The 15,873-nt window shown below is 29.8% G+C and overlaps 1 protein-coding gene across 1 annotated transcript in view; it reads right to left on the bottom strand.

Annotated features, from left to right (window-relative positions):
* Nucleotides 1-738: 738 nt before the first annotated feature.
* Nucleotides 739-15,873, bottom strand: part of LOC139528411 (ribosomal protein S6 kinase beta-1-like) — a 41,762-nt gene continuing 26,627 nt past the window's right edge. The window contains exons 9-18 of the mRNA XM_071324387.1: nt 15,164-15,254; nt 14,702-14,743; nt 13,847-13,912; nt 11,084-11,146; nt 9,205-9,282; nt 8,597-8,704; nt 7,003-7,118; nt 5,668-6,475; nt 4,004-4,524; nt 739-3,828 (exon numbers count right to left, since the gene is read on the bottom strand). Of these exons, the coding sequence (XP_071180488.1) occupies nt 6,277-6,475; nt 7,003-7,118; nt 8,597-8,704; nt 9,205-9,282; nt 11,084-11,146; nt 13,847-13,912; nt 14,702-14,743; nt 15,164-15,254 (763 nt within the window). The 3' untranslated portion in view covers nt 739-3,828; nt 4,004-4,524; nt 5,668-6,276. The remainder of the gene's footprint in view (nt 3,829-4,003; nt 4,525-5,667; nt 6,476-7,002; nt 7,119-8,596; nt 8,705-9,204; nt 9,283-11,083; nt 11,147-13,846; nt 13,913-14,701; nt 14,744-15,163; nt 15,255-15,873) is intronic.

Raw genomic sequence — 15,873 nt, forward strand, 5'->3', positions numbered from 1 at the left:
AATAACATTCCATTTGAATTTATTTTCGATTTTATTTGGCTTCTTGATAAGTTACGTGGCATGGTACCTTATGCGCATAAAGGGTGTTTCACAATTAAACAAAATCAATATAAAACTAGATCAGTAACTTATCTTGGTTAACTCACATGACAAAAATCATCCCAATATCTGAAAGAGTTTAGAACAAAAGTCTGTATAACAGCTGTGATTATCAACAAGTCCAAAGCCCGTAGCGGAACAAAATTTAAACTTGATCTGTAACTCATCATGGTTAACTCACATAACAAAATTCAGCAATATCTGAAGGCGTTTAGAAAAAAACTATGTATATGGTTTGTTGCGAAATGATGGAATTTCGGAATAGGGTAAAACTATATGGCACAGACAACTTTGTTGCGGGGCCATAAAAATCAATTGTCTTAGCCTTGTTTTTTATAGGAATACCTGTTCAAGGTGTGAGAATAGATAATGTGACGTATTTTCATGTACTATAATTAGCATCTATCGGGCTATTTAAAACATGATTTGCCTATCTTATCGAATGAAAAGAATCCAGGGGAAAATGGCCATGGCTCTTTAGCAAGTGAATAATCTCTCAGTTGGTTACACAAAAGAGGTCACCAGTCTTTCCATCCCACCTGAAATCATCATACTTCATGCCAGTTTTCTGTACGTCATACAATTCCACTAAACATACTGTACGTTGCAGCTGGATGGTGTGATAGAAAACAATATATATAAATGTCTCAACGCTTTATTCACTTTGAAAGGAATGTTAACATTCCATACATAGTTGTAAAATTTTCAAATAACCAGAAACATACATTTTAAATATTCTAATATCAATTATTTTGTTTAATCTACTTCAAGAGTTGTTTTGTATGACACAATAGTACAATATGATTTAAAACTTGTATTTAGAAGCAGAGTTAAAAGTTGTGTCATTTCTCTGTTCCTATAACATGTTTTATAGAAGCTATTACATGTATTGGCATTACCACACTACATTAAGCTGTTCTTTTCTTTTGCTCCAAAATATACTTTTGTGCAAAGAATTTATATTAAAGGGAGAATAAATCACAAACAAAAGCTTATATTTCCACATGTTCACCTGTAGCAAATAAGCGCTTAACCTGGATTGCCTAATTTTAACTGCAGAAAAACAATTTATATTCATTGTGGCAGAAAAATTCTAAAACATAGCATAGCATTATATTATGTTATCAGGGTGAATGATTAATTTGTGTAGTTGAACAAAAGCAAAACAAGATTTTTCAAACTTGTTTGTTAGGTACATGTATGGTATAGGAATCTGCCAGTCCAGAAGTTCTATGGGTAAATTCATTGGCTAAGAGATAACCTAAAATGAAAGCAATGTCATGTCATTAGTTATTTCCATTGTTTCAGACATTGTTAGCCAATCACAATGTTTAGTTTCAGACATTGTTAGCCAATCACAATGTTTAGTTTCAGACATTATTAGCCAATCACAATGTTGAGTTTCAGACATTATTAGCCAATCACAATGTTGAGTTTCAGAAATTATTAGCCAATCACAATGTTTAGTTTCAGACATTATTAGCCAATCACAATGTTAAGTTGAAGATTTTTAAATTATTACCCACATAGCTTCAGATTCAGAAATGGCTAATAAATATTCTCTAAAAGTTGTTTTCTCTTTCCTGACCATAACGAAAAATCTAACTTACTGGTCATCATAAAAATAAAATTTGCTTAAGATTTGAACTAATATAATGAAAATATATACAATGACTTTTCAACAAGAATGCAAATTTAAATAAGTTTAAACAATTACTCCTTGTTGTATCTCTTAATAACAAAATTGATTAACATGTATTAGCTAAGATATGTTTCAAAATAATTTTTCTTCTGTGAGGTACTAAAACTATCAAATAAAGATAATAGTGTAACATAAATAACAGCAAACATTTAGTATGAAATATATGCAGGATTTATTACATATGTGGCTAATAATTGACAATCAAAATTATTGTACAAAGTCTATATTAAATCAAGACTGAATTACTTTAAAAACAAATTACAATCAAAAGACGGAAACAAAATCTGAATATACAATCTACCTCTCATACTTAGTGGGATAATAAAATCTTGCTGAATTTTTTAGAATTTTTGTTTTCACTCTTTTGAAACATAGTACTATATTATGACTTATATATAATGTGACACAGTAAATAAAATAAAACTAGCAATTCAAGCTTTGCTAATAACTAAATAAATTCTGGAAATGCATTTTTATTTTTATTTTTTTCCCCTTCATAAGCCTAGCAATGCAACTTTTCACATATTAAAGAACAAGCTTAAGTTTTGACCCTGTAAAATGTTAATGATAAAACTTTTTTTCTAAACTATACATTACTATAAATAAAAAGATCTAACACAATGAATGGTCTTCAACAGTCTACTCATATCTTACAAAATATATTTTATAAATCTGATAAAAACTTTTTGCAGAAATCGATTAATTCTATTAATTAGAATATTTATGTTAATGCAGCTTAAACAAGAAGTCTATGTTTACATATGAAAATTAAAACACTGCTATTATAGGTTTTAGAAACTCTCCTAATCTAATATATAAATGACTGCAATGAATGCAACAAAAATGGCACTAAAATACATTAAACCTCAATATGTATTGTTTGTGGGTTTTTTTATAAATAAATTTCTTGATTCCCTATATTTCAGAGCTTTTTGGCACTACCATTTCAGCTTGTCATAAACCTTTTTTTAACTTTTGAAATGAAAATTTTGGTTCTTGGGGGTCCAAAATTTAATTCGACCAAAATACCCTTTAAACAAAATATCTGAAACACATTTTGTCAGAAAGATATTTTTTTCATATATGATAGGATTATAAAATCATTGTATTTCAAACAGGTATCACAACTATGGACTGAAGAGCAATATCAATATAAACTCATTTTGTAAATCAAACTGATTAAATATCTACAAAATATTTGACATTTCACTACCGATTATCAATTTTTTTTAATATCTTTTGTCAAAAATGTTAATTATCACAGTTAAATTATAATATACAGTGTATCTTATTTACATTAAACATAGTTCAAACTTATAAATGGGACTGCAAATGCATTGAGCAATAATTACTAATGCAAAATTTTCACATTTTTTCCCCGTAATGGAAGTTTTTAGGGCTCTGTATAATGTTATTGTTTGAATACTGCAATAGAAAACATACAAACTTCATACTCTTGTACATTTGAGAATTTTCTTGGTATAATAGAAATAATTCTAAAACATTTATATGGAAATATTTCAATGGAATATTTATATAAGATATATAAAACTTGTTTTATCTTTATCCATCCTTCTTCAAAGAGCACATGCTACTTATAACTTTATTTCTGGCAAGACATTTTCTTTGAGACAGAAGCAATCGAATTAAATTAACCGATAAGGGAGACAACATGCATGAAGGCTATGTATTTTGTCAAAACTGACATGTTTAACCAGGAAAATGGTACATGAAAAAACTGTTAATGTTTGTAAGGTTTTTTTCCTGATAGTTTTGTACATATTCTTATGAGTTTACAGCAACACTCTATAACACTTAAAATAGAAAATCAATAAAACTTATGCCCGTTTGTGCTAAAAAAAACCAATTCAAATTGGGTATCTGAACAAACTCTCTACACGATCTGCAATAAGTTTTAGAATTAAATTTTCAGTCTGAATCATAATAAAAAACATAAAACATAAAACGTATGACGCAATAACATGAAAGGCTTTGTCACAGTAATAAAACAACAAATACAGTGTAACCTGTCTTATCCAACACCTGAGTATTCAAACATCCTACTTTAACCGACACATTATCCTGGTCCCAAAGTATGCCTATCCTTGCAGAAAAAACCTAAGTATTACGACATCCTGCTTAATCTGACATTTTTTTCTGGTCCCCCTGTGTGTCGAATTAGACAAGTTACACTGTAGTTACATTTACAAAACAAAGACTGGTGAATTTTTCAACATAGATCTGATAAAAGAGATACATACAAATAAAACATGGTGTGCTGAACACAATCTATAAGTAATTCTGGATAAATGAATTATATTGCAGAAATGTAAACATGAACTCTTACTTATAATATCAGTGCACCCTCTGTTTAATTTTCACAATTAATTTTATTTGAACAGATATTAATCAATATACACAATATCATTTTTGCACATTAGTAAAACAGAATCTGATAAAAGATAAACTGCAATTGTTAACTGAAAGCGGTAAATTTTGAACTTTCATCACTGAATTTTAGAAACTGTCCTGCCATTAAACATTGCTGACCTCTAAATACTACAAGGTCATCTGGAACAAACTAGATTCCAGGTGCTTATTGAAAGACAATGGGCACAACTTCTAGGGGGTATGGAAGTGGAGTTTCTTCTGGCATGAACTGGACAAATATATATGATGACCTTAAAAGATTAAGATTAAATTATGGCACATTAATACTGGCTCTTAGGCCAATTAAAATTAATAGCTAGATTTTCATCCCCGCCCGCCCCTCTGAAATCGTCCCGCCCCGATTTTTTTTATTTAACAAAAATACGATTTCCGGATTTTGTTCATGTCCGTTACCGGGAACTATCGATAATTTCGTTCCATTTAATACTTCCTGTTTCAAATTTCGTTTTTGTATTTCTTCGAGTAATCTAACGAAAATGATTAAGTCGACATATTGTGCTGCTCTATGATGACAATATCATCTACTGAGAATAGAGATTGATATCGAGAAGGGCATGAAATATTCGAGTTACGAGTAAAACGCTTTGTCCTTGAACGCAAATTGCGGTAGTCACAAGTGAATCGAAAACAGTGTGTTTTACTTTATTTATACAATGACTTTGTGTCAGGAAATTTGGACTGAATGATATCCAAAGCGCAAGAATTGTAGAACAAATAGGTACAAAAAACATGACTGGATTAAAGAAATTGACACAAGCACGAACTTGTTTGATTAATGACCGTATATTGAGAAAAAAAAGTCGACAAACACGCATTTTAATTATAACAAGCCCTTGTATTTACCCATGGCTGTTGTTTTTGTTGACAAACAGCAAACACCCTCTGTTACTGTCCCAATACCCTCAATTTAGTCTTAAACAACAACTACTTTTTGATTAAGTTCATGTTTTACATCATATAAATTACTTTCAACACTGAGTTAAAATTTTATTCTGTACTCATAATACTTGTGTTGCATACAATTGTACCAATACATTTTATTGATTTTATGGGAACTACAAACCATTGCTTAGAAAACAAAATAAATTTGGTGTAGGTATATATAGTCCAACTGAAGAGAGCATTTCTCTTCTTTTTGATGTATACTATAAATAGGTTTCTAAAGTGGCCCTTACATGTATAACAGTTGTTGCCAATCAGGGATTTTTATTTAAGAGTTTAAAAAATAGTGTAGGATTCCTTATACAGCATGTATATACATTATACAACTTGTTTTCCACTAGCATATACTCCACGGTATGAAGAACTCGTGACGAGGGTTTCATATGAAATAAAATTTAAAAAATAAAATCCTCCCACCCGCCCCATTTAAAAAAAAAATTTGGATGAAAATCTACTAATTAATTTTAGTTGGCCTTAACATTCATTTTACTTTTCACTGCTTTAAAATTCATTATTTCTTGAAAGGAAAGAAATAATTTAAATGATACTCCAGCATTTTTGCAAGAAAATGAGATATTGGTTATTTTTTTTATTTTCTTAAATTTTAAAAACAAAATAGTTTAACTGAAAAATCCAAATTATTCATAAAATAAATTGATCATCATTTTTCCAAATGAAAATATCCAAAAGCTTTTTTAACATTTGTTGAAATTTATCCAATATGGCTGATATGCTTTAAGTTCATAATACTGTACAAAAAACATGATAATTTACAAGATTGTCCTCCCTTGAATCCATAATACTCCCATTAAAGCAAATTTCCTTATACTGGAATTCAATGTCTCAATGTTAACATTTATATATATACCACCAGAAATTTTCATGGTCTAATTACTGCTGCGTCAAAAATGATTCATTTGAAATCCAGAATTACTCTAATATTTGCAAATAATAACTTAAAATGGACAATTGATTCTTAAATATGTACATTTGAAATAAATTACAAATTGAAACATCAGTCATTTACATCAATAAAATCATTTATTTAAAAATTTGAAAAATTGTCCTAATTTGCCCCTATGTCAATTCATACGTAGATGAGGCGGCCTATTTGAAGTTCCTGGGAATGCAACAGATTTGAAAGCTGTATTTTTGGTTGCTATAGCCGGTGATGTGGATCGTTTAGGTATAGTTATTGTGGTATCCATTGCTTCAGCTCCTTCAGAGCCATTAGGTTGCCCAGCCACACGGAATCCTTCCACCAATGCATTCTGTTCAGGACTGGAAGTAAAAATGTAAAAATTAAGTTTGTTTCCTTTCTACTGTTAATATTGAAAATTCTTTATATGATAATCTTGGTAACCTTTACTGAAAATTATCACATGGTGTGTAATACAATTAATCATTTAGAATGAAGTGGCTAAAAGAAGTTTTTAATAGAGTATTGTTCCTCAATAGGCCCTGCATCCAATAAATGATATCACACACTCTTTTATTTGTTCTCTAATTAGATACTGGTATATCCTTGAGTACTTTGCATGCCAGAAGTTTTAATTGTAATAAAAATTCGGATTTACTTTTATACATGGAAACCCTGTTTTGAAGCCTTCCCCATCTCATAAATCAAAAGCCTTCCAAAGGATATCTATATATCTTTTTTTTCATTTGGTGTTATTTACATTGCTATCAAACAACACATGTACACGGTGATCTCAAACGCAATTATAAGCTCAGTACAATTATCTCTTCTCTTTTATCACTGACCCATACAATTACCAATAATGACATCTGTTCCATGTGTATCTTACCTCATGTCTCCTCTAGTAAAGCTGTTCCCGATCTTTCTGGGCGATCTTGGTTCTTTCTCAGATATCCATGGCTTATTTAACTCTTCTAATACTGATGGTGCGACATAAGTAAATCCCTGAAATGTTGGAAAAGTAATTCAAGATTGACATTCAGATTGATAACATGAACTAGTAATATATATATATATATATATAGATGATGGAAGAAAGCCATTTTCAGTCAGGCTTCAAACAGTTGTTTTCCGTTACCCTTAGCATGAAATTAGTTAAAATCTTATAATGGTATGTCAATTCATCCTTAAATAATTATCATGATTCCTCAGAGGTCCTAGAATAATTGACTGTTACTGTTATTTTTGTAAATCATTAAACATGATTAGTCAAAATCAGTTGATTTCTTTATGGTCATTAAATCATTATGTACCAAAAACGTCATTTAGCAAGACTTTTCATCATTATTCAACACAAAAGTACCATCATATGTGTAATCGTAGTTCATGCAATTATGTTCAAATATGTCTAGCAAATGGGATTTATAGACTCTTTCGAATTTTTAACTTGAAATTAATAAAACATCTGAGTTATAGCAAAAATCAATATTAGATATAAGCAAAGGAACCCAGTAATAATATAGTCTTTAATTCACTAATAATTTTAATCATTTTAACATTCATTATTTGGTATAAAGCACCTGTTTACAACCATAAACCTAATCAAAATATAACCTAGAGCATGTTTAATTACCACACGGAACAGTTCTTATTTATAACACATTCATTATCTTTTCTGTAAGAACATTCTCCTTGCTTGCCCTTACTGTTTACAGCTCCATCCCTATCTTGTCATAGGAAAACATTAACACATTCTCATGTTAAATACATTTGGTTATTTTATATACTGTGGATTCATTATTATTCGTTGGATACCAATTTTCGTGGAATTTGTAGGTACAGGTGAACCACGAGATTAAATGTTCAACGAATAACAAACTTTCTATAGGATTGTATGCAGACTTCAGCAAAACCATGAAATTAAATATCCTCGAACATATAAGATTTCTATAATCCACGAAAATTGGTACCCACGAAAATAAATGAATCCACAGTATACAGTCAAACATGTTTTAAGAGACCACTTAAAGGAGAGCATAAAAGAGGTCTCTTAAGGTGGTACCCAACACCATGATTAAAATTAATTTGGCTCGTTTAATTTTTATAAAATTTTGACAAAATATTTACTTTGACCACTTGAATAAAATAAAAAAATTTCAAAAAAAAAAATGAACCAATCACTTTCCTCGGAAAAATTGGTTGGATATATAGCAGTTTGACAAACACTAATTTTGATCATTGAGAAGCTAAATATTTCCTTAACAATACAATGCGATTAAAACATTTAACTGATTTTGCAAAGTTATCTCCCTGTAGTGTTAGGTACCACCTTAAGACAGGTGGTCATTTAATACAGGTTCAATTTATATGAAATGTACTACAGAGGAATCTAAAAGTGATGGTCCTTAAACACAGGTGGTCTCTTCAGCAGGTTTGACTGTATTTAGACGAGCAGAAAACAAAAAGCAGTATGTTTAACTTACTACAAATACTTGATTTGCACTTTCACTAAGGATGGTGTCGTCAGGTGAATCTACAGGCGTCTGTTTGGTAAACTTTGTATCAAACTGGCTGACATCTAACTCACTTGTCTGAAATACAAAAGATGGAATAGTTAAATTTTATTCTCATTCAGTACATTTCGGATTCATTTTATTTTGTGGGTATCATTTATTAAATTTCTGATTCTTTTTTATTGTAGATATCAAATTTAATGGATCTCGGAAAAATAAAATATATGAAATATATGAAATATTTGATATTGTGATTAGCCGGTCTGAATACAGGCCTGTAGAAAACTTATCCATCATTTAACAAATTAAAATTTGAGGTTTGAAAGTAAACAATTTTTTTTTAATTTTCAATAAACATGATAAAGCATGTTGGTTTATCATACAAACCAAATTAATCAATCTTACTCTATGAGCTAGCATGGTATGTTGTACTGTTCAATATTAAGATAATTTCTGTTATTTTTAATGTGTGATTTTCATTGTCAATACATTTTTATTAGGCAATTAAAATAAAATAAAATTACATGAACATCCTACAAACTATCTAAAATATCAATCTAATATTTACTATTACTTACAACTGAGGGTTTAAATGGAGGTTCTACTTTTCTATTAACTAACACTGTCCAATCTATATGTCTGAAAAATGGATGGACCTAAAAAAAAAAATACATAAAATAGCATTAAGATAAATTTCTGACCAACATGTTATAAATCTAAAAAAAAACCCACACATGTCACAATCATTTGTCATTTGCTGTTTGTACCACTAGTACTCTTCTTATGAGTTGATGCTTTCAAAATTTACTGCTGATTTTTAAAATCAAAAAATCCCTCTAGTGACTCGAGTCCAGTCACAACAATGTCAATTATGTTCATTTGTTTACTAAAGAATCCTATTTATTTATTACCTTAATAAACTTGTTAGAAGCTGTACAGTCACCTATAGTTGCTTACATCCATATAAATTTGACCCCGGTGGATAGTTCTCTTTTTGGATCATACCACATCTCCTTATTTTTAGCAGGAAAGACAAAATGACCATAAAGCATGCCAAGACTCTGTAATGAAGACCTTACTTTGACCTATAATGGTTTACTTTTACAAATTGAGACTTTGATGGAGAGCTGTCTCATTGATACTCATACCACATCTTCTACTTCTTTACTTAAACAAGAGTGCACACGCTGAAATGTCTCGCCTTCTATACTAATCATTGATATTATGTAGATAGTCCTAAGTATAAAGCTTTATTACAACTGTCTCATAAACTTAACATTAACCAAGATAACTAAACAAAGACCAATGAACCATGAAAATGAGGTCAAGGTCAGATGAACCATGCCAGGCAGACATGTACAGCTAACAATGCTTCTATACAACATATATAGTTGACCTATTACTTATAGTTTAAGAATAATAGACCAAAACACAAAAACTGAACACTGTGCAATGAACCGTGAAAATGAGGTCAGGGTCAAAAGAAACCTGCGCTACTGACATAAAGATCATAAAGTATTTCCATACACCAAATATAGTTGACCTATGGCATATAGTATTAGATAAAAAGACGAAAACTCAAAAACTTAACTTTGACCACTGAACCATGAAAATGAGGTCAAGGTCACATGACATCTGCCCGCTAGACATGTACACCTTACAATCATTCCATACAACAAATATAGTAGACCTATTGCATATAGTATAAAAAAAACCAGACCAAAACACAAAAATTTAACTATAACCACTGAACCATGAAAATGAGGTCAAGGTCAGATGACATCTGCCCGCTAGACATGTACACCTTACAATCATTCCATATAACAAATATAGTAGACCTATTGCATATAGTACGAAAAAAACAGACCAAAACACAAAAATTTAACAATATCCACTGAACCATGAAAATGAGGTCAAGGTCATGTACACCTTACAGTCCTTCCATACACTGAATATACTAGCCCTATTGCTTATAGTATCTGAGATATGGACTTGACCACCAAAACTTAACCTTGTTCACTGATCCATGAAATGAGGTCGAGGTCGAGGGAAAACTGTCTGACAGACATGAGGACCTTGCAAGGTACGCACATATCAAATATAGTTATCCTATTACTTATAATAAGAGAGAATTCAACATTACAAAAAATTTGAACTTTTTTTCAAGTGGTCACTGAACCATGAAAATGAGGTCAAGGACATTGGACATGTGACTGACGGAAACTTCGTAACATGAGGCATCTATATACAAAGTATGAAGCATCCAGGTCTTCCACCTTCTAAAATAGAAAGCTTTTAAGAAGTTAGCTAACAGCGCCGCCGCCGCCGCCGCCGCCGCCGGATCACTATCCCTATGTCGAGCTTTCTGCAACAAAAGTTGCAGGCTCGACAAAAATGGCTTAACTTAATACAATAGCACATGTATCAGAATCCTCTTGACCAATCAGTACTACTTACTCTTATAGGCTTGGCATCCTCAGGACCTCCCCCTAATCTCTCGGTTATATTCTTCTTTAGTAACTACAAATATATGACACTGTAAATTAATAAAATTATACATGAAAGACATTGTAACAAAAATATGACAAAATAAAACAACAAAACAGACACTTTATTGAACAGTTTGATTTCTTCCTTCTCTGCAAGTGTAATCTGTTCTTTTAAAAACAATTTGTCAATAACAACATTTACATTTATGATCACTACTAAAAGCAAACACAAATCAAAACTTTTAAGAAATAATATTAAGATTTTAGTGTTTTCTTTTTAATTCTACAAAATTTCTTATGTACAACTATTTTGCTTTCTCTGTATAATTTACTCCATTCATTTGACAAAACATGCGTCTGGGGGTAAATACAAAATTTCAATCCTGGTAGCTATGATGAGATTATTCAGATTTGTATCTAATATTTTATTGTTTACAGTTCCTCTCAATCCCCTTTAGTTTTTGCACAAATCACAATAAAGGTTACAGTGAGTTGCTTATAGGTGTTACTGTAAAACTTTACCTATAGCTCAACCTGTTTTTAAAATTGACAATACAATAGGGACATTTAAATTGACCAGTTGGTATTGTTAGATTTAAATCTACCTTGATGCTACCTGTAAAAAATTTTATTCACCTAACCCAAAGTTTCAGCATGCTTTTTTCCTGAACTTTTTCGTACCTAGGATTATTCTATTGAGAGATTTTTATTTTACTGTCATTCAAAATATTAGGAGTTATCAAGCCAAACAAGAATGACTATATCATATATGTTATTTTCTTGCAGTTTATTTAAAATTGCATGGCCTAAAATGCACTACATTTCATCTTAATGTTTGCATATAGCCACTACTAGCAGTGTTTAATACCCTAAATAATCCAGTTGTAATATTTCACTCACTTTATGAAACATCAAAATCATATTTGAATAAACAATTTCATTTATTTTTTTACACTAATATTTGACATCTCATCCAGAATTCCAAAGTTTTTAAATAATTCCCAATTTTATTCATTTTTCACTACTTCACCAGATTTTTTTCTAAATCCATAGTATAAATTCTGATTAACTTCCCATGATATACATCCTAATTTAACAGGTGCAGAATCTATACATAATTCAGAATCTTGTAAATTTTTTTTATCATTTCCATTACTATATTCCAAATAGTTATCCTCACTTTACAAATATTTTGTAATATTTTATTTATATTTTAACTATATATCACTTGATTTTTCTATATCCACAGTAAACATTTTATTTCATTTCCTATTATAAATTTCCAAATCAAACAATATTTGATCCAGAATTTTATAATGACTATTTCCAATTTCACATTCACTTAAAACATTTCCCCACGTTAGGAATATTTTAGAATATTTTACTTTCATTTTTCACTTTATCACTAGATTAGACTATATCCACTGCATTAATTCAACATTTTATTTCATTTCCAAGATCCCATTTAAATGGTAAATCATCTTAAGTTTGTAATAGATCCCAAATTAATAATGAATGTTTTTAAAATCACATTTAAAGCCACAGAAACATGTTGGGTGAACTCACACTATATCTCCTACTTGAATTCCAGTTTTGAAATTTTTTAATCTTTAACATAACTAAATCCCATCGTATGAAAATTTGAATTTCCTTGAGCAAACACAGCATTTTATGCACAAAAGTCCCACTAATATTATAATAGATTTCAAAGAAAAAACACAGCAAGGTATACTCCAAACTTTTTTTCGAATTTTACATGTACAACATCATATGTAAGCCCCACAAAACAGTTTGAATGAATTATTTCCTCCTTGATGTCCTTCATGACAATAAAATCTTGAAAAAAACACATCACATTTTAAGAAGCAAAATTGCTATAAAAAATCTAAGAAGTGAATTCAAATAAAATAAATCCAATATTGTATGCACAATGACACCAAAAGATTTCAAACATTGCAAATAATAATCCAAAATGAGAATCTTGAAGGGACATGTGAAGAAATGAACAACATATCCATCTGAAAATTTAAACTGTAAACACCTGAACAGCTATTTCTTGTTTCACTGGCAGCTGGACAATACTATATATAAGGGTTAGAATTTTAAAGAAGCATTTAGTGTGTAAAAACAGTTTAATTTTCAAACATAGTAATACATATTTAATTTAATCTTTTACTGATTTAGAATTTTAGGTAAAAAATAGATAAATTATATATATCAGGGATTTAAAACAATGAAAACCAAAGCTATTTTCTTCCCTATCAATTTTTTAATAGAATAATCCTAGGTTAGAAAAAGTTCAGGAAAAAAGCATGCTGAAACTTTGGGTTAGGTGAATAAAAATCTTTACAGGTAGCATCAAGGTAGATTTAAATCTAACAATAACAACTGGTCAATTTAAATGTCCCTATTGTGTTGTCAATTTAAAAAACAGGTTGAGCTATAGGTAAAGTTTTACAGTAACACCTATAAGCAACTCACTGTAAGATAATAGACAAAATTTACATTTTATCTCTTTGTTCTATTTTACAAGACAACTGACACAAAGTCATGAGGAAATTTCAAAGGGTCAGTTGAGATATTGATAGGAGATGCATAATGCCATGAAGTATTTGACGATTTTGTTATCATGAAGTTTTCCCTTAATTTTCAATCTTATAGTACATCATGTTTACAATTGAAATAGTGCATCTTACTTTCATACAACAAACAAATAGCATTGCTGACTTACCTTCTTAATTAGATTTCTAGCTTCATTTGTAAGGTATGGAGGTAAACTCAGTTTGGCTTTTAAAATCTAAAACAACATATGCAAATGCGATAATTCATTATACTTAAATAACACAATAAATCTTTGGAGTTATTACAATGGATTGATTTATTTTCATGGGTACCAGCTATCGTGGATTAAGGAAAACATGCATGTTTGTGGATATTTGATTTCGTGGTTTTACCAAAGTCTGCATACAAGCCAATAGAAAATTTAATATTTGTGGTAAATTTAATTTCGTTGATCACATGTACCCATGAAATCCATGAAAATTGGTATCCAACAAATAATAATGAAAACATAGTATTTTTAATTCTGTTCAAGATATATATAACTTGTACAACACATAAAAAATAAATGTTCTAAGTTTTATCTTTTAAAGTCTATGTTTTTTGTGTTGATGAAAGTCTTTTATCACCTCTACCGAATTAATTCACTCCTTTTTACACCATAAAGATTAAGAGGTTTTAATATCATGTTGAAAGTGGTTCAGATTTAAGCCAAATCAGTAACCAGTCTTTTTTTCTAATTTAATTATTTAATTGATGTTTCTTTGGCATGAGTAACATTTTATCTATTTTCATTTTATTCTTTACTGAAAAAATTCATTTATTTATGAACAGACTAACAGATAAAATGATTCATGCTTATATAGCTTGCTGTTCGATGTGAACCATGGCTCCGTTTTGAAGTCTGTACTTTGACCTATAATGGTTTACTATTATAAATTGTGACTTCCATGGAGAGTTGTCTCATTGGCGCTCATACCACATCTTCTTATATCTATTAATATCTTCTATGTGAAAATCAATATACCTTGTCAATTGTTTTCTTCCTATTTTCTGCTGTAAATGGAGGCTACAAAAAATAATTAAAAATAAAATGTAAATCTTACAAAAACACTTCAAAGCTTATCATTCCTCAGTTTTATCTTATACAAGTGAATTTACTTGTAATATGCACAAGACATTTGCTCATAACTGGTACAAACTGTAAGAAAATATATGAACAATATTAAAAAAGTATTTAATTTACTTCAAAAGTATATTTTTGGTTCCTAAATATCAAATTTTTTATCAAGCAATTGCTAACATCTTTTTTATTCATTTCTTTAATATATATTTGACCACTTCCTGACCTAATGAAAATGAAGATCCCCATCCCCAAAAAAAGTTTCTGAATAAATAAAAATAATAAATCTTAAAAGTTAACAGAATGGTTTTTTTTCAACGTTTGAGCTCCATAATTTATTAATTTGACAAACAAATATCTACTCACAGCACCAGTTAACATGTCGTACATTAAAGCTCCTAAACTCCACCAATCAACAGCTTTACCATGACCACTCCGCGTTAAGATTTCAGGTGCCCTGAAACAAAACATGCAAATATCAATCTTTGTAGAAAATCCATCTGTTTTGAGGCAGCTAAGCTACATATTAAAATTTTTTGAATAATTGATAACAATTTCTGAGAAACTGAATGTATTTTTATCACTGATACTTTATGTATAGTCATATATTGAAGACCTATTGGTGACCTTCTGTTGTTGTCAGGGATGGGGTAATCGTAATCTGTAATCGTAATTGATTGTAATTGATTACATTTTTTCAAGTAATCGACAGTAATCTGTAATCGAAGACATTTTCGATTACATGTAATCGTAATTTAATCGATTACAGCAAAAATTTGGATGTAATCATCGATTACTTTTCGATTACATTTCGATTACTTTAGTAAAATAGTTTGATGAAAAATAACCTATTTCAGAGGAAAATATGTATTTTATCACTTTGTAGTACAGATAAAATATTATGCATTAACAATACTTGAGATTTAAGCAACTGCCTTATTTCTATCTATTGTCTCTAGCTGCATTATGAGGAACCGGATACCTCCCCTACCTAAATCTTTATATCTAGCTTTTGAAACAAATGGATGTATGTGCTTGTCAATAATTCAAGAGCTTTAATATTTAAATAAGAAAAT

The sequence above is a fragment of the Mytilus edulis genome, chromosome 6 (genome assembly GCF_963676685.1).
Source record: "Mytilus edulis chromosome 6, xbMytEdul2.2, whole genome shotgun sequence".
In the NCBI taxonomy this organism is placed as follows: domain Eukaryota; kingdom Metazoa; phylum Mollusca; class Bivalvia; order Mytilida; family Mytilidae; genus Mytilus; species Mytilus edulis.